Source organism: Mesocricetus auratus, unplaced genomic scaffold (assembly GCF_017639785.1).
Source record: "Mesocricetus auratus isolate SY011 unplaced genomic scaffold, BCM_Maur_2.0 Super-Scaffold_100004, whole genome shotgun sequence".
In the NCBI taxonomy this organism is placed as follows: Eukaryota; Metazoa; Chordata; class Mammalia; order Rodentia; family Cricetidae; genus Mesocricetus; species Mesocricetus auratus.
In genome coordinates, this window is record NW_024429189.1 from 23,930,807 (window position 1) to 23,958,384 (window position 27,578).

The 27,578-nt window shown below is 37.0% G+C and overlaps 1 protein-coding gene across 4 annotated transcripts in view; it reads left to right on the plus strand.

The window, feature by feature from the left end:
• The window catches only part of Galnt13 (polypeptide N-acetylgalactosaminyltransferase 13), a 611,901-nt gene that overhangs the window by 315,695 nt on the left and 268,628 nt on the right, over positions 1-27,578 (plus strand). For all 4 annotated transcript variants that reach the window (XM_005068971.4, XM_005068972.4, XM_040745358.1 and 1 more), the window contains one exon: positions 27,011-27,177. In XM_005068971.4, the coding sequence (XP_005069028.1) occupies positions 27,011-27,177 (167 nt within the window). The remainder of the gene's footprint in view (positions 1-27,010; positions 27,178-27,578) is intronic.

Genomic DNA, 27,578 nt, shown 5'->3' on the forward strand with positions numbered 1-27,578 from the left:
TGGAGAGTTTGGTAGTTTCTTGAGAAAACTGTGCAACTATAAGGAAATTTAGAGATCACAAGAGATGAAGGCGTGAGAAATTTTTCTTGAAACAAAGAGATGGCCAGTATTGCAAGAGTTAGAGGAGACAGTGAGAGGAGAGGACAATTAGGTCACATGGCCTAGTTGATACATAGGTGATAGAAAGCATTCACTAAAACTTAGCAAGTGTTATTGTTATTATTGTTTTATTTTATTTATTTTATTTTGCTCTGCAATGAAGACCATATTTTGAAAATCAAGAGTATGCTGTAGACCTACCATGCTGATTTCAATGATAACTTAGATTTGCTGACTCATATGTATGTCTGCATTAGAATTACAATATCTTATTCAAGTTATTGATTTGAATATTGGTTGATAGATGCTTTGTTATATAAGAGACATACAGAAACACCCAAACTGTAGTGATTTGTATAGCTGTAAATAAAAGAAGAGGAAGACCTGGTATAGTGTCTAACCTCTTGATGAAAATTCCATTTTTATTTTCATAAACAAGTATATGGATTAAAACTTATGAATTAGTGAATAAGTTATTTGAAAAAATATTAGTATAATTCCAAGATACAATAAACATATTTGTTTTGATATATAAATGTTAAGTACTTTTCTGTAGCATGAAATATATTCAGAGGTTACACAGAAAGAACAATATCATAATTTATTTTCGAAAACAACAAAGGCTATGATTGGATCTTTTACACACTGTCTTAATAGCTCTGAATTCATATGTACAACTGCCAAACTGTGTCCAGAAAACATGTAGTCATCCACTATTTATGGCTTTTGCAATATTTCTTATCCCTATTCCAAATGAGATAAGTGGTAAACATACAAATATCAAATTTAAGATTAATTTAGGGCTGAAAGTTCCATAGTCTCTTAATTTCTGTAGCTTTTCATGCTGTGGGTTTCTTTGTTATATATCCTCTACTCCAAGAAGTTTTTCTAATGAGGGTTAAGGATATATTTATCTGGATCCATACCAAGTATAGTATCTCCAGGACCTCTGGTAGCAAGCTGTGCTGGAAATAAACCAATCTCAAAGGGAGAGACAGGGAGAGGAGAGCTCTGTCACCAATAGGCACAAATGGTATCTGACTATCCCTGACTAAAACGAGATAAGGTCAACTTATATAATAAAACGATTTTCAGTTGAAATCTGGAACCCTTCCTGGAATCATTTAGTTACTTCATATACTAACTAGTTCTCTGACAGCTTCTGGGACTGCATTCTGGGCTCTCCACAGTTGTCCAGAGACTAAATGTGGCTGCCTTCTCAAATTGGCGATATAGTCATAAAGCCACTAATGTCACACATCTTAGAATGACCTGAATTTAGGGCACAACAGGAGGGTGATTGCGGTTGCACAGAAATAGTGCAGTTAACCCTGAATCTTAACTGTCACTCCTTACTAAAGGCCCTGCAGCTGTCATGTATGTCACTTAAGACATCGTGATCTGCCTTGCAGAAATCTTTCTAGTCTCCTCTACTAGTCTCATTAGCCTCTTCCCTAGTCTTTATTCTTCAGCTTTCTACCTAGTCATCAGTTTTTAAATTTTTTTCCTCTCACTCTTCCCTGGTCAGATACTGGTTCATTTTGTTACTGTTAATTTTTCCCTTAACATTTAAGTTAATCATTTAGTGGTTTCCTATTTCATGAGAGTCAGTATGAAGAAGCTGATATGCACTTCAGCAAGTGTATTATGAAGGAATTTCCCCCTAAAAGGTGGGCTTTTTTCCCCTGGAGTTGTCCTAGTACTTATTGCTATAGTAATGAAGCACTTGTATCCTCCAAGGAGAAACCTGTTTATTCTACATACCTCGGATACCCCAAAGTCTCTACAAAGAATTACTCCAAAGTCCTCCAGTTTCTATTTATGCTGTACTTTCTGCCAAAGTGTTACTTTTGGTTTTCTTTATTTGTTTGCTCCTTTTTTTTATTTCTGTTGGTTGTGCTATTTCTTTTGTGAAACATTAACTCAATTAAAATTTGATAAAGTACATTTGTTAAAGAAACTTCATCAGCACAATAATACTCTACGAAACAATGCGTCATGTGTTAACACTTCAGCATTATTTGTAATAGCCAGAACCTGGAAGCAACCTAGGTGCCCCTCAACTGAAGAGTGGATAGAGAAAATGTGGTACATTTACACAATGGAGTATTACTCAGCAGAAAAAAACAATGGAATCTTGAAATTCGCAGGTAAATGGATAGCACTGGAAGAAACCATCCTGAGTGAGGTAACCCAGTCACAAAAAGACAAACATGGTATGTACTCACTCATATATGGAATTTAAACATGGATCAGGAGAGTGCCAGTCTGCACTTCCACTGACAGAGAGTCTGGGAAACAGGAAAGAACCTAAAAGATATATATGGTACCTAAGAGAAGAGAAATGAGGCAAGATCCTCTGAACAGATGGGGAACACGGTGAGGGGTGGGGGGGAGGGGGACCTGGGAAATAGAGAGGGGGAGAAGTGGAAGAGAAAGTAGGATGTGGAGGAACAGGAAGGTCGACTAGGGGGGGTAGGATAGGGGGAAGAGGGAATCATAGGTTAGAAGACAGATCAGGCACCATTGTGACCTCTAGTGATCTAAACGGATGACACCAATTGGCAAGCTAAGCAATAGTGGAGAGACTACCTCGAATGCCTATTCCTGATAGTGAACTTGATGTCTATAACCATCCTGGAGCCTTCATCCAGTGACTGATGGAAGCAGAGGCAAACACCCACAGTTAAATACTGAACAGAACCCAATGAACTCAGCGACAGAGAGAGAGGAGCAAAGAGCAAATTGGCAAAGAATGGGCAGGCAAAACCAGCAGAGACAGCTGATCTGAACAGGGGAGAGCTCTTGCACCCCAGACTGACAGCTGGGAGGCCAGCATGGGCCCGATCCAGACCCCTGAATGTGAGAGTCAATGAGGAGGCCTGGGCTACCTATGGGGTCCTGAGCAGTGGATCAGTGTTTATCCCTCGAATACTAACAGACATCATGTGTCCATAACACAAAAAGGGTTGCTCTCTCTGCCTGGACTCTTAGGGAAGTGCCTGAACCCTACCCTGAATGAAATGATAGACTCTAGATATCCCCTATGTGGATGGTATTGGCAATAGGGTGGGAGGATTTGGGGGGATGGGGGGTGGGAGGAGGGGAGGGGAGGGAACTGGGATTGACATGTAAAACAAGCTATTTAAAATAAAAAATGTTAAAAATAATAAAAAATAAGACACTTCCTACTTAAAAAAATAAAGTCTTTTTCTCATGATATTTTGAATACGACTAGAAGGAAGTTTTTCTCAACAGTGGAATGGTGATTTAACTAAAATATGTATTCATTCGATATATTTTATTTCAATTGACCATCCTATATTTTAAAAATTAAAGTAAGATAACTTTATTAATAAACAATTAAAAACATGAAAATAATAAATTCCCTCTATACACATGTTAAGAGGTTATTGTATTCTAAGTATTGACATAAATTATTTGTATGCATTACCTTCTTTTATTTTTCCAGTTTTTTAAGTAAGATGCTATTGTTTTCCTGATTAATAGCTAGCTAGTATACATTAACAGTATGACTCTGAGTTTATACTACCCCACGTCCTCATAGCAGGTCTTGGGTTATAATTACATCTCAGTCTGAAAGAAGCGTTCCTCTTGTCTTGCAGACCTTGAGAGCTTCTAGGCACCAAGCTTTGATGGATTTTTAACACCTTTGGATTTAAAACCCATTACTATCATAATCATTACTAAAGGAAGTAAAAAATATGTACAATCCTAAATATTTCTGCAACAAAATAGGAAAAATAATTTGCCATTTTATTACCATTGTCATTTAACTAACATATGATTTAAGATTGTTACAAGAAATAATTCCTGTATTAAGGGCAAAATGCAATTAAGTCAATAAAATCACCCCTTTTGGGGTAAGAAAAATTGTAACAACTTTAGAAGTCTGATGTCCTGGATTTGAAGCCCAGTTTAATCATTGAGAAGCAAGTTTACTTATTTTAAAATTAAGTTATTTAAGTTATTAAATGAGAGCTCAGAAACAAGAACAAGATGAGGATTGCCAGCTGCATCCCCCAAACCACTGCAACAGTCTGTTAATAAAATCGTGAGCTCCTTTCTATTTACTGGAGAAGTTCTGTTTAGCAGAGAGTCTTCCTGTATTGTAAAAGAGAGGTCACCATGTGGATTTGTAGAGACTAGGGTGTCTAAGCTTAAGAGGCATTATATGAATATTTCAATGGAGATAGAAAACCATAGTTGAAAAACTTATGTGATATAATTGTTCAGGATGCCTAGATACAATGACAGTGTTGAAATGTACTGAAGCACAACCATGTTGTCCATATGGAATACATATTGTCCTGTGAAGAGTGGTATTTGCCCTGTGAGTATCTCTGCCTCTTATAAAGCAGATAGTTTGATGTTCTAGTTTAAAGAAGTATTTTCTTCAAGTTCTTGAAACATGGCAATAAGTAATACGTGATATTAAAGATGTTGCACTTTTATTGTATTTCTGATAGCTAATAAGCCACAGAAATCTTCGGATCAGAGATCTAAAGATCAAATGAGATGATCTACCTAAAACATATAGTACATCAGTTTCAATCCAAATAGGGGATAAACAGAAGTCACCTATTGTCATCTCATGCATTATATGGTTATTAAATCAGATATGGCTGGGAGTAGTATGTATGGCCTTACCCTGTCTAAAACTTTCAAGAATTGATAATCAGACAGACACTTTAGAAGAAACAGAGGGATGGGGGTGGTTAGTTCCCATAGGTCTGGGTTGAAGAAAGCAGTGTGAGTTATTAAACAGTAGACTGTAGCTATGCAAAAGGAAACATACAGTAAAGCATTCAGCAGACAATCAGACCCTTGGTTCTTCAAGCAGAAGAACTGCTTGAGCTGAAATTAAGGAAATGAACAAGAAGATCTAAGAGGGGGGAGACAGAGGAAGCCAGAGAAATTTGGAATGAAGGGAAATACATGATATAGAAGGACTGAAAAAGAACAAAACACAACTCCCATTGAACTGTCTAAAGCTGAATCTCTATTGGACAGGTAAAGCAGCTCTGAAGATTGGGTGGTCTGTGAATAAAATTTGCTTGAATTAGGGAGATACGCAAATATGGCCACAGTAGCAAAGAATGAAAGACAGATGGGCAAAACCTTGTTAATGATCAAAATCTTACCAGAAATAAGGCCAATTCAGGTTCTTTTAGAGACTTAGTAATATTTATGCAGGGCTTTCTAATTTAGGACTCTTATAATTATAAAGTACATTATAAATATCCTTTGATGATTCCACAGGTTGTTCTTAAAAGTCTTGTGTATGTGTTATGGCAATTTTGTTTCACTGAGATGATGGCAAAGCTGGCATGTGGAAGTTGTACATATAGGTCCCGAACTAAAACAGGACCCTATCTTTCAAAACACAGACTTTACTCTACTTTATCTAGGCAAGAATTATATTGCTTAGCTTTAAGGGCGATGTATTAGAACAAAATTGCTTGTGAGTCTTTTCTTTAGATTATTCCCTATCCTATTACATGCTCATTTTTTTTGGTCTGGCTTTAGATGCTTGGAAAACAAAAATCAATGAAAGATTCAAGAAACTGTAGAAAATTGTATTTATATACCTCTAGTTCAAATTATAATAATAGAGATAGGTGACTGGTGAGTTGATATCATGCTTTTACAATAGCGTGCCTAATCATTAAGTTTTAATTTACACAACTGCTACTAGATATATTTTTGTGGAATGCAGAATGACAGATTCCGGAGTGGGTGAGGGAGTGAAATGGAATTCCTTTGAGTGTGTGTGTGTGTGTGTGTGTGTTTCCCGTGTTTCCTTAATGTTATATTTACTGCAGCAAAGATTCTAATTGTTGTGAAGCAAGCTTGTTTCTAATTTTAAAATGTAATAATTAATAATAAATAAAAATAAATAGTAAAAACTCAGAGTCAAATATAGAGGTTAACGCTGAATATCAGAGAAGCAGAATGGCCAGTCAGTAGAGACCAAAGGAGTGATCCTGTCCTCAGACTGCATCTGTGTCTACTAATCCTCTCCATCCTTGTTTCAGACTTCCATGACTGCTTTCTCCTCCCACCTCATATTCCTCTCTGCACCAAGCCATTTCCCTTCCTTTCTCCACCTACTTAGCATTGGGGTTAAAGACGTGCCACTACAAGTGCTGGGATTGTGGGAGCTCTATTTCTCTTTTAGACTGGATCAATTTTGAGTATCTTGAACTAACAGACATCCATCTTCCTCTGTCTCCTGAGTGCAGGTATTAAAGGTGTGTACCAACACTATCTGTCCTCTATGGCCTACTGATGTGGCTGCTGGAATTAAAGGTGTGCCACCACTGCCTGACCTCTATGGCTCACTAGTGTGGCTTGCTTCCCACTCTGATCTTCAAACAAGCTTTATTTGCTAGACCATAAACAAAATATCTCCACTATGAAAGAATTATAAGTAAAACTGTCAAGGCATATGAGTTGTAGGGCAGGAAGGGGTAGAATAGCATTACAAAGTTTATATAAGGGAAGGGAAAGGAAAGAAATTCTTTGCCCCCTGTTTCTGTTTCCTGCAGCATACTGGCCACACAATGTCCCCTGAGGCCAGGGGTCAATTACTAATTGGTTTCCAAGAAGAGAAACCAAGAAGTAAGGATTGGAAAGTAACAGCCTGACAAGAGGCACTTGTTTCCATCCCCACTAGTATGTATAGGAAAACAGAAGGAGCAGGGGCAGATCCAAAACCAAACAGGAAAAAAAGATGATTAAAGTGTGTACCTGGATTTTTAAATAAGCTTAAACTTGATCTATATATATTTTAGGTACTCCGTTACTCTATTTATATAAAAGAGTTTGCTTTTGGGCAACTTTACACATTATACATATGCAGAAATCTGTTGAAATGTCTGTAAATTTAAATGCTGTATTGTACTCGGAGTCTCAGACTGTTCAAAATTTGAAAATAGTTTAAAAGAAAGAACTACTTTCTCATTGCCTGAGTTTGCTTCATATAGACACAATGGGATATGATCTAAGTTCTGTATGTTATTTTTCTTATTGGGGAATGGAAGTCACATGTAATTTTGCAATTCTCATAGCTCTTATAAGTAAGAAATATGGAGAGGGCTTGTGTTACAAGTTTTCAGTTTAATTACTATTATTAATCTTCTTTATTCCAGGCAGTAAAAGGTAACCACCAGTTCATTGAGCAGCCCACAAGTAAGCCATGAATACCGTAGTGTTGACGGCCTTTTTAGGAAGGCCTAGATGGATTATATCTAACTAAAACACTGTGTAATTATGGCTCCTTTGTGATTTCGCATTCTCATCTTACAGTCAATTTTTCTTCCTTTGATGCATGATGTTGTGTTGAGTAGCTTATCTAAAACATCAATACACCTTTGAAAAGGAGAAAATCAAATTGCAAGTTTATGTTCTCATAATGTGTGTATAGCCAAGGGGACAGATAGCAAATAGGTACACTGCCTCACATATTTCCAAGTTGTAGCTGTTTGAAACATACTAGTATCCTCATATTACCTGTGAATTAGAGCAGCTACATTTTCTGCTGTATTTATGCATCTTCAACGAAAAAGCAGGAAATTGAGTATTACTGCACATCTAGGTGTCATACAAGTTACAGGTGAAGAGGCTAATAATCTCTGGCTCCTCCAGTCTATGATTATACAAAATCATACAAAATAGTTTTAAGACATATGAACCACATGCATGTTATTTTCAAATTTATTTTAGGCAAATGTTATGCTTCCTTTTAACATCTTTGTGAGTCAAAGAATTAAAGTAATAGTTCTCAGTTTCTACCTCCGAAAATCTATTTCTAAATATAATATTTAATATAATTTTTGAAATTTTTATGCATGTATTCAATATATTTTTATCTTATATACCCTATTTATTTACCTCCAGTTTCCCCTGTGGATTGCCTTCCCTGAGCCAGTCTTCTCCCTGACTTATTGTGCTTGCTATTATTATTATTATTATTTTATTATCATTATTACTATTGTCCCTATGAGTCCACTAAATGCTAACCATATGTGTGTGGTATGGCTCCATTATCTGAGGAATGAGAAAATTTCTGTTGCTAGGTCTCAGAAACAAATAAACTCTCCTACCTTCAGAAGTTATAAACTACAAGCAGCATTTTACGTAAACGTAGGACAGTAGAAACACTTCAATCATCTCTCCAGAAATGTTTACTGGATGGATCTTTTACAGGTCTTCTGCCACCAACCACAACTGCTGTCACTTACTGTGCATATCAGCCATGGCATGTCCAGAAAACAGCATGTCATAACTCTACTTATATAACAGTTTTTACATTCTGTCTTCACCCTTTTCCATTATATTTCCTAATCCTTCAAAAAAAAGCAAAGGTTGTTACAGATGGTTCCTCCATATTTAAGCACTAACAGTTACTTAGTACTTTGACAAGTTATGAGTCTGTGCATTTAGCTAATGCTTCAAAAAACAAAAAGATTTCTTTGACCAAAGATGAGACTAGACCAACACAAGTTTATACTTATAAACAGGTTTTAAGAAGATATGTTGACAGCATGACCATCTAGCAAAAGAAAACCACTAGTTTCTTCCCAAAGGTCTATGATTTACCTGTTTATGGTCTTTTGGCAAAGTTTAAAATATCAGACACCAATTATCACATCTGGAACAGGGTTCAAATATATAATTAGAAGGTAGTTAGTTTCACCCATGATTGTCACACTGTTATTGTACCACTGGGTATAAATTACTTTATATGTCAGTATTACAGCATGTGGAGTCTAGTGGTTGACAAGAATACTGATGCATTTTCTCCTAGAGTAACTCACATGGTACCTTCAAACACTATAGAAACTAATTAGATGGAGTTTCTTAGTAAAATTTAAGTTGATTTCTTGGTATTTGAAATCAAAGTATGCTGTGTCCAGGAATCGGTTCCATTCATTTATTTTTAATGTTCAAATACCTATTCTTCTTAATTTCCAATATGAATATATTTATTCCCATTATCCATGCATGGCCATACTATTCTAATTAGCATTTCCATGACTGACTCTAATACAACAATTATGCTCAAAGTCTTAATGAGGTAACTCCCGCATTGACTGAATATGAATAAGGGTCATATATAGACTTACAAAATTCAAAGGAACTGAATTTTAACTTCTGTATCTATATCAAATGTTTCTATGGCCAAGTTTGTGATCCTCTTTGAGAATCAGATTGCATGGGCTTCCTTTAACAAGACAACATCAGTCAATACCTAGTGCAGCCTGTCATTTTTATTATTAAAGTTAACTACATAAACACTGATTCCAAAAGAATTCTATTTGAACAACCATAAAAATGCTGTTTTATGAACTGTTGCTTAAATTGTTCTAACATTTAGAAGAATGTCATTGAGAGTTACTTTTTCATATGCTAGTACTGTGCTCAAGGCCTCATTAAGAGTATGAAAATGGCATGCCAACTAATAGGACAGCTTTCAATAGTGGAGAGGCTACCTTAAATGCCCCCCCTATAAAGAGATTGATGACTACCTTTAATGCTATCCTTGAGCCTTCATGCAGTAGTTGATGGAAGCAGAAGCAGAGATTCACAGCTAAACACTGAGCTGAACTCCTCGAATCTAGTTGTGGAGAGGGAGGTGTGATGAACAAAGGTCAAGACCAGGCTGGAGAAACCCAAAGAAGCAGCTGATCTGAGCAAGTAAGAGCTCACAGACTCCAAACTGACACTTGCAGAACCAGCATAGAAATGAATGAATCAGGTCCCCTGAACGTGGGAGTCAGCTAGGAGGCCTGGTCAGTCTACGGGGATTCTGGCTGTGGAACCAGTTCTTATCCCTAGTGCATGAATGAACTTTGGGAACCCATTCCACATGGAGGCATACTTTCTCAGCCTAAATACACAGGGGTGGGCCTAGGCCCTTCCCCAAATTATTTGATGATCCCCCATGGAAGACCTCACTCTCCCTGGGGAGTGGATGGGGGGGGTTGGAATGGGTGTGGGTAGGGGGCATGGGAAGATGGGAGGGAAAGGGACCTGGGATTGATATGTAAAATAAGTTTATAATTTAAATAAAAATAAAAAGACAGCTTTAATGGTTAAGTCAAATTAAGTAGTTCTAAGGAATTGGCTATTTATCATTTCATGTAAATATTCATAATGCAGTGTAACACTAGGTTTATTTTATTTAAACAATTTTTCCTATGTATTTATGATAAAAATAGAAATAGTTTTCTAGCTATTATCACTTAAAACTCAATTAAACATGTAAGACAGCATGAGAAAGATACCATTATTTTTACAACAGTAACACAATAAGCTGTTTTATTTTTGTTTTATGAATTTTATTTTTCATTTTGTGGAAAATATGTTTTGCTTCAAACAACATATCTTGATTACATTTTGCCCCACTTCTATTCCTCCCAGTTCCTCCCCACCTCCCATCCCATCTGATAACCCCCTTTCTGCCTCTCAGAAAATAAACAGGCTCCTAAGGCACAATAATAAAATACAATGAAAACTATAATAAAATAATACAAACACCTCAGAGTTTGGCAGGACAAACAAGCAGCAGGAAAAGACCCCAAGAGAAGATACATTCAGCAAACCCATAAAAACACTGAACTGGAAATCATAATATCTCTCTAGAGGATATGGTGCAGACCTGTGCAGGCTCTGTGCTTGCTGCTTCAGTCTCTGTGAGTTCATACAAGCTTTGATCCTGTTGATTTAGAGGACCTTGTTTTCTTGGTGTCCTCCATCCTCTTTGGTTCTTGAACTCTTTCTGTCCCTTCTTTCACAGGGTTTACTATGTCACGAGGGAGGGACATTTTCTTTTTCTTTTTCTTTTTCTTCTTTTTAGTTTTGGTTTTATGAGACAGGGTTTCTCTGTGACTTTAGAGGCTGTCCTGGAACTAGCTCTTGTAGACTAGGCTGGTCTCAAACTCGCAGTCATCTACCTGCCTCTGCCTCCTCAATGCTGGGATTAAAGGAGTGTGCCACCACCACAGGCATGGAGGGACTTGAATGAGAAAAAGTATCTTACTGTCTGCACAGTACCTGGCTGTGAGTTTCTGTATTTGCTCACATCTACTGCAAGAGTGAGTGTCTGTGTAGAGGCTGAGAAAGGATTATCTATGAGGATAGCAGAATGTTATTAGGAGTCATTTTATTGCTTCATTTTTTTAAAATTTAAATTAAAAACAAGCTTGGTTTACATGTGGATCGCAGTTCCCTCTCCCTCCCCTCCTCTCCTGCCCCTGACAAATCCACTATTGTACAGCCCTTTTCTGCTCCCCAGGGAGGGAAAGGCCTTCTGTGGGGGATCTTCAAAGACTGTTACATCATTTGGAGCAGGATCTAGGCCCTCCCCCTTGTGTCTAGGCTGAGACAGTATTCTTCTATGTGGAGTGGGCTGCCGAAATCCTTTTTTGTACTAGGAATAAATACTGATCCACAACTAGAGGCCCCATAGATTAACCAGAATTCCACACTAGCATCCATATTCAGGGGGTCTGAGACAGCTCTGTCCTGACTTCCAGCTATCAGTCTGGGGTCCATAAGCAACCCCTTGTTCAGGTCAGCTATTTCTGTGGGTTTCTACACCCTGGTCTTGACCCCTTTGCTCATCACTCCTCCTTCTCTGCAACTGGATTCCAGAGTTCAGTTCAGCATTTAGCTGTGGCTGTGTGATTCTGCTTCCATTAGCTACTAGAAGAAAACTCATGTTTGTCTTTTTGTGACTGGGTTACCTCACTCAGGATGGTTTCTTCTAGTTCCATCCATTCGCCTGCAAATTTCAAGATTCCATTATTTTTTTCGGCTGAGTAGTACTCCATTATGTAAAAGTACCACATTTTCTCCATCCAATCTTCAGTTGAGGTAAATCTAGATTGCTTCCAGGTTCTGGCTATTAACACATAATGTTGCTATGAACATGGTTGAACAGATGTCCTTGACATAAATCCAGGCACACTGACCCTCTTAGAAGAGAAAGTGGGTGGTACTCTTGAGCTAATTGGTATAGGACCAGTAGCACAGACACTGAGATAGACAATTAATAAGTGGAATCTCCTGAAACTGCAAAGCTTCTGTAAGGCAAAGGACACAATCAATAAGACAAAATTTCCTACAGAATAGGAAAAGATCTTTACCAGCTCCACATCTGACAGAGGACTGATTTCAAAAATATTCAAAACACTTAAGAAGCTAGACATCAATACACCAAATAATCCAATTAAAAAGTGGGGTACAGAACTAAAGAGAGAAGTCCAAAATGGCTGAAAGACACATGATAAATTGTTCAACATCCTTAGCCATCAGGGAAATGCAATCAAAACAACTCTGAGACTCTGAGATATCATCTGACTCCAGTCAGAATGGCTAAAATCAAAAATACCACTGACAGTTGGCTGGAGAGAATGTGGAGAAAGGGGAACACTCGTCCACTGCTGGTGAGAGTGTAATCTCATACAGCCACTTTGGAAATCAATATTGTGGCTCCTCAGGAAAATAGGAATCAGGATACCACAAGCTCCAGCAATTCCACTCTTAGGCATATGCCCAATTTAAACCCATTTTATAAAAGACTAATGTGGATGTAGGAAATGGTAAAATTATTTTTCATATTTGATTACAAAAAGCAACTTTTACATATTATTCCTGCCCTAGCTATTGATTCTATTTCAAATCTTTACTAAACTTCTTACTGATTCATTGTATTTCCATTATTAATGATAAAAAACAATCACTGAGTTAAATTCTACCAGTTTAGCCAGTCGGTGGTGGCACACACTTTTAATCCTGGCACTCAGGAGGCAGAGGCAGGCAAATCTCTGTGAGTTCGAAGACAGTCTGGTGTACAGACTGAGTTCCAGGGCATTCAAAGCAACACAGAGGAACTCTATCTTGAAAAACCAACAACAACAACAAAAAAAACAAAAAGCAAAACCTCTGCCAGGTCAAGTGATGAAATATCACACTACTTTTTGCTAAATAAGAATGTGTTTGTATCATTTCAGATAAATATTTTTAAAATATTAAAATTAGGCTAGAATTTAGAGTCCACTGTTTCTTATGTCAGTGTGTGGTAACTAGCAGTGAATAGATACAAAACGGGTATTTCTTAATCTTTTGAGCATGGACTCAGCTACTCATAGAGATTTAGCTTCAAATAAATTGTATGTGATTCATTCTTTATAGTACAGGTACAATCTGTAATTCTAATTCTTCATTTCTTTGTAATTATTAGATTACTTAGTATTAAAACAAAAATCATCATCTAAAGAGAAGGCAGCAATAAAGAGAAAACTTAAATTTCAGGTTAAGAAGCAAAGACGTTTTTGAGAAATGACTATATTTCAATTTTTTGCCAATTATCAATTGAGAACTTTGTATAGCTTTGCTTCTTATATCAATCAAGGATCACCAGTGTTGTCATCTCCTAGGATCTCATTAGAAATGTAGAATTTTAGAATCAGTCCAGTTCTACCTATGAAGAAGCTGCATTTTAACAAGATCCCTATATAATTCATCTTGCCTTAATATTTAGAAAGCACTTCATATGAAGTCTATAAAAAAGTACTAATGAAACTACTTAGACGTGAAAATGTTATTTGTGAGATATGAGTTCAGTGTTTCCCTCTAGAACACTAAACAACTCAAGTTGAAATTGGAAAATTAATGAAAAAAATGTGAAAGAAATATTAAAACAGTACAAAATCATCATGACTTATTCATAAATTAAATAAGATAATTTCATAGAAAGTGATATCTAAGTGGATTTTAAAAAACTTTTAAGTTCAGCTGATCAATTAAGTAGATTGTAATAATTAAAGCATTGTGCTGTAGTTTATTTGATAATGTTACTTTTTCTTCCCTTGTAGTAAACAAAGTCATGGTGCATTTTACTATAGCTGAATATTGTGATTAGGAAATGCAAATGCTAAAGGCTCTATGTGCTATTGTCTGATAAGAAAACATGAGAATCATAACACCTTAAAAAATAGATTCTTTCATACAGCATACCCCAAACCACAGTTACCCCTTAACCCCCTTCTTCTAGCTCCTAGGCACCTCTTCTCTTCCCCAGATCCATTCTACCTCCATTTCTTCTTCAGAAAAGAGCAAGTCTCCAAGAAAGACAACCATACAGGGCAAAATAAAATGCAGTTAAACAGGACAAAAAACCCTCATAGAAAGTCTGGACAAGGCACCCCAACAGGAGGAAGAGTTTCAAGAGCAGGTGAAAGAGTTAAAGGTACACCCACTCACAGCTGTTAAAAGTCATAGCATATGTACAGGGGACCTGATGTAGACTCATACAGGCCCCATTCTTGTTGTTTCAGTCTCTGTGAGCCCATGTGAGCCCTGCTTAGTTAATTCTATGGTCCATCTTCCTTTGGTGTCTTCCATGCCCTCTGATTTTTACAGCCTTTCCTTCTGTTCCACTGGGTTCTTGATCTTTTTTTTTTTTTTTTTTTTTTTTTTTGGTTTTTCGAGGCAGGGTTTCTCTGTGGCTTTGGAGGCTGTCCTGGAACTAGCTCTTGTAGACCAGGCTGGTCTCGAACTCACAGAGATCCGCCTGCCTCTGCCTCCCAAGTGCTGGGATTAAAGGCGTGCGCCACCAATGCCCGGCGGGTTCTTGATCTTTAAGGAGATGAAATGAATGGAGAATTTCAATTTAGACTATCTCTGCATAATCTCTGGCTGGGAATCTCTGTATCACTCCCATCTGCTGCTGGAGGAAGCCTCTCTGATGACTACTGGATAAGTCACTAATCTATAAGTATAGGACAATATCATTTGGAGTCTTCATTGTTTCTTTTTTTTCTTTTGCCAGTTGTCTGATTAAAATTTACATCCTTGGATTATGCAGTCTCCTGTTTCTGGCCATCCAGACAGTTTAAGGCATGGGCTTCTTTTTCTGCCACGGGCTTCATATTAAGCAAACATTTTTTGTCCACTTTCATATGTTTTGATCCACCACCCCAGAATATCATGTAGGTGGGAAATATTATAGGTGGAGGGTTTGTGGCTGAGATGGTGTCTGGGTTTCTCTTTCCATAGCCTGCAGAATACCTTTTCACATCAAAGAGATTAGAATATAGGGTTAATGACTCCAATCCCACACCAACTCAACCTCTCTACAGTGGAAGAGCCTAGTAGAAGTTGTTCTTAGCAATTGAGTCCTGCTGTTGGTTTTCAGAGGGTGACTTGCTATCCTAGAATCAGCTTAGGACCTTCTATCTTAGCATTAGCCTGGGTGCTCTACTGAACCTCCTCGGCCAACAACTCAAATGAGTGTAAACCAGGCCCACCACTCAAGTCTTTCCTTCATACAAAAGATAGCCAGGTCAGACTCCATGTCTTTCACTGCTAGGAGTCCTCTCTAGGGTTACCCTCATAGACTCCAGGAAGTTTACATTTCACTGTTGCCAAGCACACCCCTCGGTTGTCCCCTAGTTCCAGCTGCCACTCACCACACTATCTCCCTCCGTGCCCCCCACTTGATTCCTTCCCCTCCTGTTCCTACCTACCTTCAGTCCACCCCATGATTTATTCTAATTCTCCTTCCCAGGGAGACCCATGCTTCTTTCCTTTAGCCATCTCCTTTACCTAAGCTCTCTGTGTAAGTGGATTGCAGTTTGAATATCAATTGCTTAAAAGCTAACATATACTTATAACTGAATACTATTTGTGTTTCTAGGTCTGCTTTACCCCATTCGGGATGATTTTTTATAGTTCTATCCATTTGCATATTTCATGATGCCATTTTATTTTTAACCAAATTGTATAGATATATCACAATTTCTTTAGCCATTCTTCACCTGAGAGGAATTAAGTTGTTTCTAGTTTGTGGCTGTTATGAAAAAAGCCACAATGAACATAGTTTAGCAATTGTCTATGCTGTAGGATGGAGGATCCTTTAAGTATGTGCCCAAGGGTGGTATAGCTGGGTCTTGAGGAAGATTGATTCCCAATTATCTGAGGAATTACTTTATTGTTTTCCATTGTGGCTGTACAAATTTGCACTCCCACAAGCAATGAAGGAGTGTTCCCCTTGCTCCACATTCTTGTCAGCCTGTGCTGCATCTTCTGTTATTGTTTGTAGGCATTCTGACAGTTATAAGTTAGAATCTCAAAGTAGTTTTGATTTGCAGTTCCCTGATGACTAAAGATGTTGAACATTTCTTTGTGTGTTCATCAGTCATCTGAGATTCCTGTATTGAGAATTATTCTCTATTTCTGTCTGTACCAAATTTTTAAAATTAGATTGCTTGTTTTTTGGTTTTTGTTTTTGTTTTTTGTTTTTTGTTTTTCAAGACAGGGTTTCTCTGTATTGCTTTTGAGCCTGTCCTGGAACTCACTCAGTAGACCAGGCTTGGTCTCGAACTCACAGAGATCCACCTACCTCTGCCTCCCGAGTGCTGGGATTAAAGGCATGTGCCACCACAGACCTCTATTGGGTGTAGAATTGGTAAAAAAATTTCCCATTCCATTGACTGACTCTTTGTCTGATTGGCAGTGTTCTTGGCCTTACAGAACTTCTCAGTTCCATGAGTTCCCATTTAATGTCAGACTTAGTGCCTGTGATATCAATGTTGAGGAAGTCTTCTGTGTCAATGCATTCAAGGTTATCCCCCAGTTTCTCTTCTGTCAGGTTCAGTGTATCTGGATTCATGTGGAGGTGTTTGATTCCCTTGGAGTTGAGTTTTTTGCAAAATGATAGATACAGATTTGTTTGAATTCTTCTGTATGCAGACATGTATTTTGACTAACCCCATTCATTGTAGATGCTGTCTTTTATCCAGTATGTGTTTATGGCTTTTTTATTTTTTAAATAAGTTTGTCCTTAGGTGTGTGAATTTATCTCTGGGTCATCAGTTCAATTCCATTCATTAAAATGTCTGTTTTGATGTCATTTCCATGTGACTTTTATTAATGTAACTCTGTAGTAAAACTTGAAATCAGAGATGGTGATACCTTCAGTGGTTTTTGTGATTGTTCAGGATTGTTTTATCTATCATGTGTTTTGTGCTTTTCCATATGGATATGACAATTGTCCTTGCAAGGCTTTCAATGAATTGGGTTGGAATTTGGAGGGAAATTATTTTTGTTGTGATTATCATCTTTACTATATTAATTCTACCAATTCATGAGCATATAAAGTCTTTCCATCTTCTTATATTGCCTTCATTTTTTTCTTCAAAGACTTGAAGTTTTCATCATACAAGTTTTTCACTTAATTGGTTAGAGTAACCCCAAGGTATTTTATATTAGTTGAGGCTATTGTGAAGGGTATTGTTTCCTTGATTTTTGTCTTCAGTTACTTTGTCAGTTGTATATAGTAGGGATAATGAAGTTTTGGGGTTATCTTGTGTCCAGCAACACTGATAAATGTGTTTATGATCTATAGGAGTTTGATAGCAGAATGTTTAGGGTCACTAATATATACTATAATATCACCTGCAAATAATAACACTTTGATTTATTCCTTTTCAATTTGTATTTGTGTATGTGCTTACCTTATTTTGGTTTTACTGAGGTATGATTATGTATTTCATATTTGTAATTAACCTCCTTGGTTTGGGTTTTTTCTTCTAGAATGTTGTGTAAGCCTGAATTTGTAGATAGATATTCTGTTGCTGGATCCTAAGGGCTTTCTTAGTTGAAGGGATGAGAAGGCATGGTATCAATAGCACGGACACTGGGAGTCAAATGAAAGTAAAACTAGAAGACTTCCCCTATTTAGAAATAGGGAGAATCTTATATGCCCTCCCATCTCCAGATTTGTTAATATTTGATGATTACACCTCATTGACTAGAAACAGTGTGGACCTTGCACAGGGCCCAGAAGACTCCAGGTTGGCTCATGTCTATGCCTTGTAGGCCTTAACTTCCTACACTGTCCTTTATGTTCGACTTTATCATGGAGCATCTCATTTTCTTCATCTTTTGTGTTTGAAAGTTTTGACAAATATAGTAATATGGACTGGCATCTGCGATCTCAGCATCTGCACCACATCTGTTCAGGACCTGAGTATAATTCTAATAGGGTTGTCTTTATATGTTATTTGAACTTTTTCCTGTAGTTTTTAATATCCTTTCTTTGTTCTGCGTGTTTAGCCTTTTGATTATTATATGGTCAAGCAACTTCCTTTTTCATTCCAATCTCTTTGGTGTTCTTATGCTTCTTCAACCATTGTAGGCTTGTCCTACTTTAGGTTAGGAAATTTGCTTCTATTGTTTTCTTAAAATATTTTTGTGTCTTTTGAGTTGGTATTCTTCTCCTCCCTTTATTCCTATTATACTTAGGTTTTGTCCTTTCATAGTGTTCCAGATTTCCTGCAAGTTTTAAGATTAACATTTTCTTTTAAGATCAACATTTTTAACCAACTGCTCCATTTCTTCTATTGTATTTTCAATGCCAGAGATTCTCTTCCATCCCTTTTATTATGTAGGTGAAAATTGCCTCTGTAGTTCCTGTTTGCAGTCCTAGAAATTTTATTTTCAGGATTCTTTCAGGTTATTGATATTTTCTATTGCTTCTATTTATATTTTCAGTTCTTGAACAGTTTTGTCTGTTGCCTTCAATAATTTTGTTAGTTAGTTTGTCCTTTTCTTGGACTCCTTTAAGAGACTGATTCTTTTTTTTTTCCTATTGTTTTCTTGTGCATCCCTGGGTTCCTTTTAGGGATTTAGTCATTTCCTCCAATTGTTTGTGCTTACCTAGATTTTTAAGGAATTTATTCATATCATTTTTAAGAATCTTTCATCCAGAGGGCTGATTTTGAAAATGTACAAAGAACACAAGAAACTAGTCACCAAAACAGCAAATAATCCCGTTAAATACTAGGGAACAGAACTAAATAGAGAATTCGAAATAGAAAAATCTAAAATGTCTGAAAGACACTTAAGTAAGTACTCAACATACTTATCCATCAGGGAAATACAAATCAAAACAACTCTGAGATACCAACTTACTCCTGTAAGAATAAATAAAATTAAAAATACCAATGACAGTTTATGCTGGAGAGGATGTGGACAAAGGGGAACACTCCTCTAGTGCTGGTGGGAGTGCAAACTCATACAGCCACTTTGGAAATCTGAATAGCCCTTTCTCAGGAAAATTTGAATCAGTCCACCATAAGATTCAGCAATTCCACTCTTATACCCATGTAATATGGACATCTATCAACTATGTTTATAGAAACATTATTTGTAATAACCAGAACTTGGAAGTAACCTAGATGCCCCTCAACTGAAGAATGGATGAAGAAAATGGGGTACATTTACACAATGGATTACTACTCAGTGGAAAAAATGGAAACTTGAAATTTGCAGGTAAAGCAATGGAATTAGAAGAAGCCATTCTGAGTGAAGTAACCCAATCACAAAAAGACAAACTCATATATGGGTTTTAGACATAGACTAAAGGATTTACAGTCTACAATCTACAACACCAGAAAAGCTAGGAAACAAGGAGGATAATAAGAAAGACATACATGGTTCCCCTGAGAAGGGGAAAGGAACATAATCTGCTGAGCTAATTGGAAGGAAGGGGGGAGAGGAGATGGAGTTAGGAGAAAGAGAAGGGAAGAAGAGGAGGGGAGAGAAGGAAATGAGGGAGCAGGAAGATTGAGTCAGGTTAAGAATGTAGGAGAACAAGAAAAGAGATACCATAATAGAGTGAGCCAGTATAGGTTAAATGAGAAATCTGGAACTAGGGAAATGTCCAGAGATCTACAAGGATTACCCCACCTAACAATCTAAGCAATAGCAGAAATGCTACCTTAAATGCACTTCCTGATAATGAGATTGAAGACTACCTTATATGCCATCCTAGCGTCTTCATCCAGTAACTGATGGAAGCAGAAGCAGATAGCCACAGCTAAACACTGGGACAAACTCCTGGAAATCATTTGAAGAGAGGGAGGAATGATGAGCAAAGGGGTCAAGATCAGGCTAGAGAAACCCACAGGAACAGCTGACTTGAGCAAGGGGGAGCTCATGGACCCCAGACTTATAGCTGGAAAACCACCATAGGACTGTTTCAGACCCACTGAATATGGGTGTCATTTAGAAGGCCTGGGCAATCTCTGAGGCCTCTGGTAGTGGACCAGTATTTATATCTTCTATACGAATGGACTTTGGGAATCCATTTCACATAGAGGGGTAGTCTCTCAGCCTAGACACATGGGAGAGGGCCTAGGCCCTCCTCCAAATGATATAACAGACTTTGAAGATCCTACGTAGAAAGTCTCACCCTCCCTGGGGAGCAGAAAGGGAATGGGATATGGGGGTTGTGGGGAGCAGGGGAGGAGGAGAGGAAGAGGGTACTGGGATTGACATGTAAAAAACCTTATGTAATATGCAGTCTTTCTGCCAGCCTCTTGGGCCCTGCCAAGCTATCTGAGGACACTAAATAAATTATAAGCTGTTGGCTGTTTGCTTTGTTTCTTACTGGCTAGCTCTGACTTAAGTATTTAACCCATTATTGCTAATCTGAGAATTTCCATGAGGCTTTCCCTTACTGGAGGAAGTGTCCAGGCATGTTGCTTCTCCTGCTACTACATTGTGACTGACCGTGTCTCTGTTTTCCAAAATCCCCCTAGAGTCTTAGACCCTCCTATCTTGCTTTCCTGTTGGCCAACAGTGGTTTATTCAACAACCAGTAAGAGGGACACATTTACAGAATGACATCTCCCATCATCGCCTATTTTCTGTTTAAATAAAAAGGTTTTAACTTTAACATACTCAAATTACATAAACCAAAACAATTATCAAGTAAGAACTATAGTTACAATATTTAGTCCATTAACATTTAGTAAGATTTAAAGAAAATATTTTACTATTTATCCCATCTGTGTAAGTCTAAAGTCTTATAGGAACTCATCTTTTATCATAACTAAGGAAAACTATAATTATAACTATCTATCTTCAATTCCATCAAAGACAAAGAAGGATAATATATAAACACTAGATTTGACAGAGACATCTCGCTACCTGGACAGTCACCCAAATTTCCTCTATAACATAGGCTACAGTGTGCCTGACAGACTTCTCATTAAAGCAGGAAATTTTAATGTGTCCTCCTGAGTCGGCAGTTTATCAGAATTTTCTGTGTTCTGCAGAATGTCTGGCAGACTCTTCCATAAGCATGAACCCTGTTCAAGTTCAGCAATTGCTTTCCTGTGGTTCCTGCAAGTCCATTTTATACAGCAACAGTGAAGAGCCCAGGCAAGAGCAGTTGCCCAAATGGCTAATCTTGCCATGTTGAAATTAAACTCCATATTGAGTGTCTTCAATGCCCATCTTCCTCTCAGATATAATTGGTGTGGCAGGAGCAGACATTTCTCATTGTCAAGAAAAAGCCTAAACCATTTTAAATGCTACTTTCTGAAGGTCTTTGAAAGGTTTGAAGACTATCTATCTCAAATATATCTCTGTATATCTAGAAAACCTAACTTACCTAACCATAAGGTCTTACTATTATAAGTACTATCTATAATCTGTATTTAATTATGCATTATGTTTTTAAAAGAGCTGTATAAACACAATATCTAGACAAGAGGAGAAAAATATATATTGCAAAATTGATCTTAAATTTGTATCAATAAATGAAAATCCATTTCAATACAAAGTGTTCATTTCTATATCATATTTCCTTTTTTCCATTTATACAGATATTGACTGTGATCATTTTCATTTATAAGCAACACTGTATAAATTTAAACAATATTTGGAAATTTGGGCATTGTTCGTTCCAAACTGCTTCCTGCTGGATAGGGGTGCTGTCTATACCATGGGGATCATGACAAAACTCAGAAACCTGGCCAAGTCCTTGTTTTTGTAGTGTGTAAGGCTTCATCATCTCTGCTGTTTTAGATATTGGATCATTTGGGCCACTGCTTCTGGTTGTCTTGGCTCATCAAACTATAGAAGCCTGGAAGGAATCCACAGATTTCCATTTTCTATGGAAACAAACAAAAACTGTTTTATCAAGTAACTTGTCCTTAAATTTATATTTAGAAGTCAAAACAGTTTCAAAAGATATAAGTTGGATTAATTCAGCACCATTTATAATCAATTATATTTCAGTGGTTGTTCCTTCCTGAGCCATGGAAAAACTGAAAAACACAATAGCATACAGTATCTAGACTCTCAGTGTAATTTCCACCTTCATGTGGCTTATATTACTCTATTTCTTTTGCTTCTATTTATTCATTTCTTCTCTGAGACAGGGTATATCTTTGGAAATCTTCTGGGATTAAAGGTGTATGTCACCATACTCAGCTACTCTATTTTTAATTTTTTTCCAATATCTTGTTTCTTGTAGTCTCCCAAGTGTACCTATATTTTACTTCATCTGAATCTGATTTTACTGTAAGACTTTATGTTTTTCTGGCCATGTGTCTTATATAGGCTAAAGAACATTGTTAAAATTACAACAGAAACACTGCTGGCTTTCCAACACGGTGGGAGTTAGTTTGTCATCTGGATTGGGAGTTGTGCAACCGCCTCAGTCTATGCTGACATCAGGTAGCACGGTGCAGGCTTGGAGATGTGGTCACTGCCACTGTCAGCTGCCTATAAACACCATTCAGTTGTTAGCAGGGCCTTTTAAAGGAGTCTTACAGTTTTTCTGCTGCGTGATTTTCTGCTTGTCTCTAGCAAAACAGAGCACACCTGAGAAAAATCCTGCTACCGAGAAGCCATGCTTGTCTCTGTATTTTTGTTTCTAAAATTCCTTTTAATGTTTTATCTTTCTATGTGGAAATGAACATCCCACCACTGCCTCCATATGCAACATAAAATCTTCCTGCCAGTTGCTTGGGTCTCACTGCTGTCTCAGCCCCCAAATAACACACAGAATGCTATAATAATTATGAAGTTTTTGGTCATTTGCTTTGTTTCTTAGTGACTAGCTCTGACTTAAGAATTTAACCCATAATTGCTAATATGAATATTTCCATGTGGTCTACTCTTACCAGAGGAAGGGTCCACATGTTGCTTTTCCCATGTCCTACATTGTGACTGACTGTGCCTCCTTATCCCATCTATCTTGCTTTCCTATTGGCCAACAGTGCTTTATTCAACAACCAATAAAAGAAACATATATAGAATGACATCTCCTATCAACCTTGTTTCTAATTTAAATAAACAACCACAAAAAATGAATCTATATCATCTTCATGTAGTTGCTTTTCAGGTCTTTCTCTTGTGTTTCAGCTATATGGGAAAATTCACAGACTACTGTGATAGTATAGCTGGGTTCTGATGGTCACATAGTGCCCTGGCTGTTATTGATCGTGTTCTTATGTTGGAGTCTAGATATCTGTGTTTGGGATGATAGTACTTCTAGGTGCTGGGTTTTTCTTGGTCAGTGGGATTTTTGTTCCTTGGTTTCTGTTTCCTCTCTGAATTTTCAGAGACTCTGTTGGCTGAATGTTTCCTATTTTTTTGGCCTGCTCAACTGGTGTGTTCATAGGTGTATAAGGTTGGGAATAGAGGTAATGCTTGCTTTTGCGTATGGCTAGGGGAAAAAATGACAGTGACACTGGTCTGTGGACCCCACAGTGTGAATGCACCAGCCGGAGTGAAAATTGCAGCTTGTTTTGTCTTGTAGTGCTAAGATTTGGGTCTAGAATAACAGAGAGTAGGGAAGGTCCATCAGCAGCCTATCCAGTCTTCTGGCAGGCATTGTCTGAGGTTGAGCAGTGAAATCACATACCAGTCTATATATTTGTAATAAATGAACAAACATATAAAAATGTTTAATTAGCAATTTAAAAAACAAAACAAACATAAAACCCAACCTTTTCTACTAGATTATCTCTGCCCTGTGCCTTAGTTTTTTGAATATTCTTTCCAAATAAAAATTATATGGATTTTAGGATCACCACTTGATATTTTGGTCTTCATAAATATTTAAAAATGATTGCCATATTCAAGCTGTTTAAGTACTAAGTCACAGAGTCATGGCTTTTGATAATATTAAGAACTTAAGAACAAATCCCCATAGATAACATCAAACATACAGGTCAGCTTTATAGTGTGTGATCACAGTCCTTCATTATATTCCTGCAACACTCACTGCCACGAAGTACTCATTCTCCACGGTTACTGAATGCTCTTCTATAGTGAAGAGAAAGAACCAAATTATTTTGTTCCAGTTTGAATGAAACAATGGGGATTACTTTTAAATATACTATCTACATTAAAATTCAGTTGGTTCATTGTATAAAAAATAGATAAATGAATATAGAATTAACATTAGCCACAAAATGACAAAACAGAGTCAATGGAAATAGTTTAAAGTTGAAAAGGATGAATGTGTGTCTTATAAGTCTTTAGATTCATTTTACTTTAAATTAAAAACAATTTTATTTTACATACCGATCCCAGTTCCCTTTCCCTCCTGTTCTCCCATGACCCATACCAACCCCCATCTCACCACCTAACTATTCCCTAGGGAGAATGAGTCCTCCCATGGGTGATCATCAAAGGTTATCACATCATTTGGGACAGGGGTTAGACCCCTCCTCCATGAACCTAGGCTGAGAGACTATCCCTCCATAGGAATGAACTTCCAAAGCCCATTCATGCACTAGGAATAAATACTGATTCCACTGCCAGAGGCCTCATAGATTGCTCAGGTCTCTCCTATGCTGGTTCTTCTGGTCCCTCAGCTTTCACATTTGGGTCTGTGAGCTCCCGCTTGCTCAGGTCAGTTGTTCCTGTGGGTTCCCTAGCATGGTCTTGACCCTTTTGCTCATAGCTTCTCCCTTTCTACAACTGGATTCCAGGAGTTCAACTAGGTGTTTAGCTAAGAATTTATTGCTATTTGAGACAGGATATCATGGTGCATACTGGGATGGCCTGGATGTTATTATCGTCAACACAGGGTATCTTCTAACTCAGGGCAAACCTCTTGCTTCTGCATCATAGATGTGGTGATAGTAGGCATAGTCTACCATACTCAGCTGATTTTATTTATTAAGATTACTGTGTGTTAATCCATATTTTCTGAGTTGGATTTAAAATTGCAAATAGAAAACACTGACATAAAACAAATCACACACACACACACACACACACACACACACTCTCTCTCTCTCTTTGATACTGGGTACTTATTGATTATGATTCTTGGTTTAAGCCAGTAGCTGTTGAGTGTTGGACTCTATTCATATTGTTTGTGTAAATTTACTTTAGTGATAATGATTATACCGTCACAGTTTGTCCTTGGTATTCTGAAGGTGGTGGGAGATTTTGATGAGGCAGAGATGAGGCAGAGAGTAGAGGATTGAAGGAAATAGTAGAATGAACCCTTTTCAATTACTGAGATGGCTTTCTCAGATCATTTAGTGATGAACTCCCTGGAGATAGAAGGGAAAAGATGATGAAGTACAAGGATTCTGTTTGAACATTTCCATGGGGGAGAAAGAGCTATGAATCTATCAGATCACATCTTTTGTCATATATGCACAGTATCTTTTGCAATGTAGAGTTTTGTGGATGTTTATTTTTCAAATATAGCCATCACAGAAAATGAAAATGTTATAATATCTATATATGTACGTGTATATGACCATTCTTACCTGAGTATATTTTAGAAGATTTCATTTATTTGGTGACACTTTAGATTGTTTGAAAGGATCAATATCTCAATAGGCATCCTCAGTTTTATTTTATTGTGTGCCATCACATCCTATATTTCACTGGATTTTAAAAAATTTCTTGTGAAAAAGCACTAATTCTAAAAATAATATATTATCATAAATGACAGGAGGTATCTGGTTAATTTTATTTCATGGAACTATGTTGATTTTTCTGCCTCTTTAGAATATTTCGTGTTAAAAATAGATTAGGGTGAGTAAACTTCTACTCCTGCTCCAGAAGTCCTCTGACATTTTTCTTAGTCCATAGCCAAATGATTTAAAATACATGACAGGTTGAAAAGCTGACAGAGGAAATGACCATCTGCATATTCTATTTAGGGACACCTACTTACAAAATCACACAAATTGTTTATCAGTCATACCTTTTTTGAAATGACGCCCTGTGGGGTAAAATCTTGACTCATCTGAATTTATAAGTACATTTAAAACTGTTTTTGCAAATAGTAATATGTAAAATTAATGATAATTTTCATTCAGCTGCTCACTGATCCATCTGCTTGCTGCCAGAAGCAAAGCAGGACTTCATGCTCCATCCTAGAATTAGCAAATTAGATGTACGTTTTAACAAACCCTTTGGGGATTTTGTGCACAGTAAAGTTTAGGAAGTACTTGTAGCCAATTTTTTCACTTAAGTGTAGGATACCCAGACATAGTAGAAGCCACAATCCTAGCCTTCCCTTGAGAATAAAAATAGTTTAGTACATTCTCAAGCATAGTGAAAAGGTTGTGTACTAGAATTTTAGAAGAGAAAAATAATCTCAGCCTTACATGTTTTGAAACTGTACATATAATTGTCTATTTATACCTTTACAACTTTTTGAGCTATGGTTATTTTTCAGTAAAACAAAGAATAATTTTTTTCTAATAATTGAATTTGTCTCCCTTTATTGTATTTGGTGCTTTTAATTTTTTGACAGTTTTTGAATATTATTTTAGTTTTCTTAAAATTATGGAAATCATGCTGCTTTGTTCCCTGCAGGAGTTAAAATAAAATATTGGTAATTATGCATATTAACTTTCAAAAGGCCAAGTGATTACTCACAGCGCTTATAAAAATGAAAATTATTTCAGATATTCATAAATCAGCTCCTTGGTGAAGGACTATGAAGTCTGAATTTGTATTGTGATACTACTCCTACTGAGGAAGAGCAGGAAGAAACATGAATTTATTACCATTATCACTCTGCTTTGTCTTTTCCCAGATGCAAGACGAAAGTCTACCCTGATGAACTTCCTAACACGAGTGTAGTTATTGTGTTCCACAACGAAGCTTGGAGCACTCTACTTAGAACTGTCTATAGTGTCATAAATCGCTCCCCACACTACCTGCTCTCTGAGGTCATCTTGGTCGATGATGCCAGTGAAAGAGGTATACACTATGCTTTCCACACCTGTAATTTGGAACCAATGTTATGGTCAGAAGGTATCTGAGTAATAATCTATATTCTCTGTAATGAACCACCTACAAATATAGCACATATTCATATATGCATTTCATATATAGTATACATTGCTGATGCACATTTAATTCCAAGAACAATCAAATACTTTCAGTGTATTTTTATATTCTATTTGGCACTAACTGTACTCAGAAATCAGCTGAAATGATTTTTAATGAACTTTATTTTTCCCAACTAGTTAATACTGAGAATTAATATGACTTCATATATAGTATCAATTACCTGATAAGATGTTTATTAAATTATTTCACTTTAAATTCTATATATGAGATCATAATTTCATATGCATATGATATCTGCATGTGTGAGC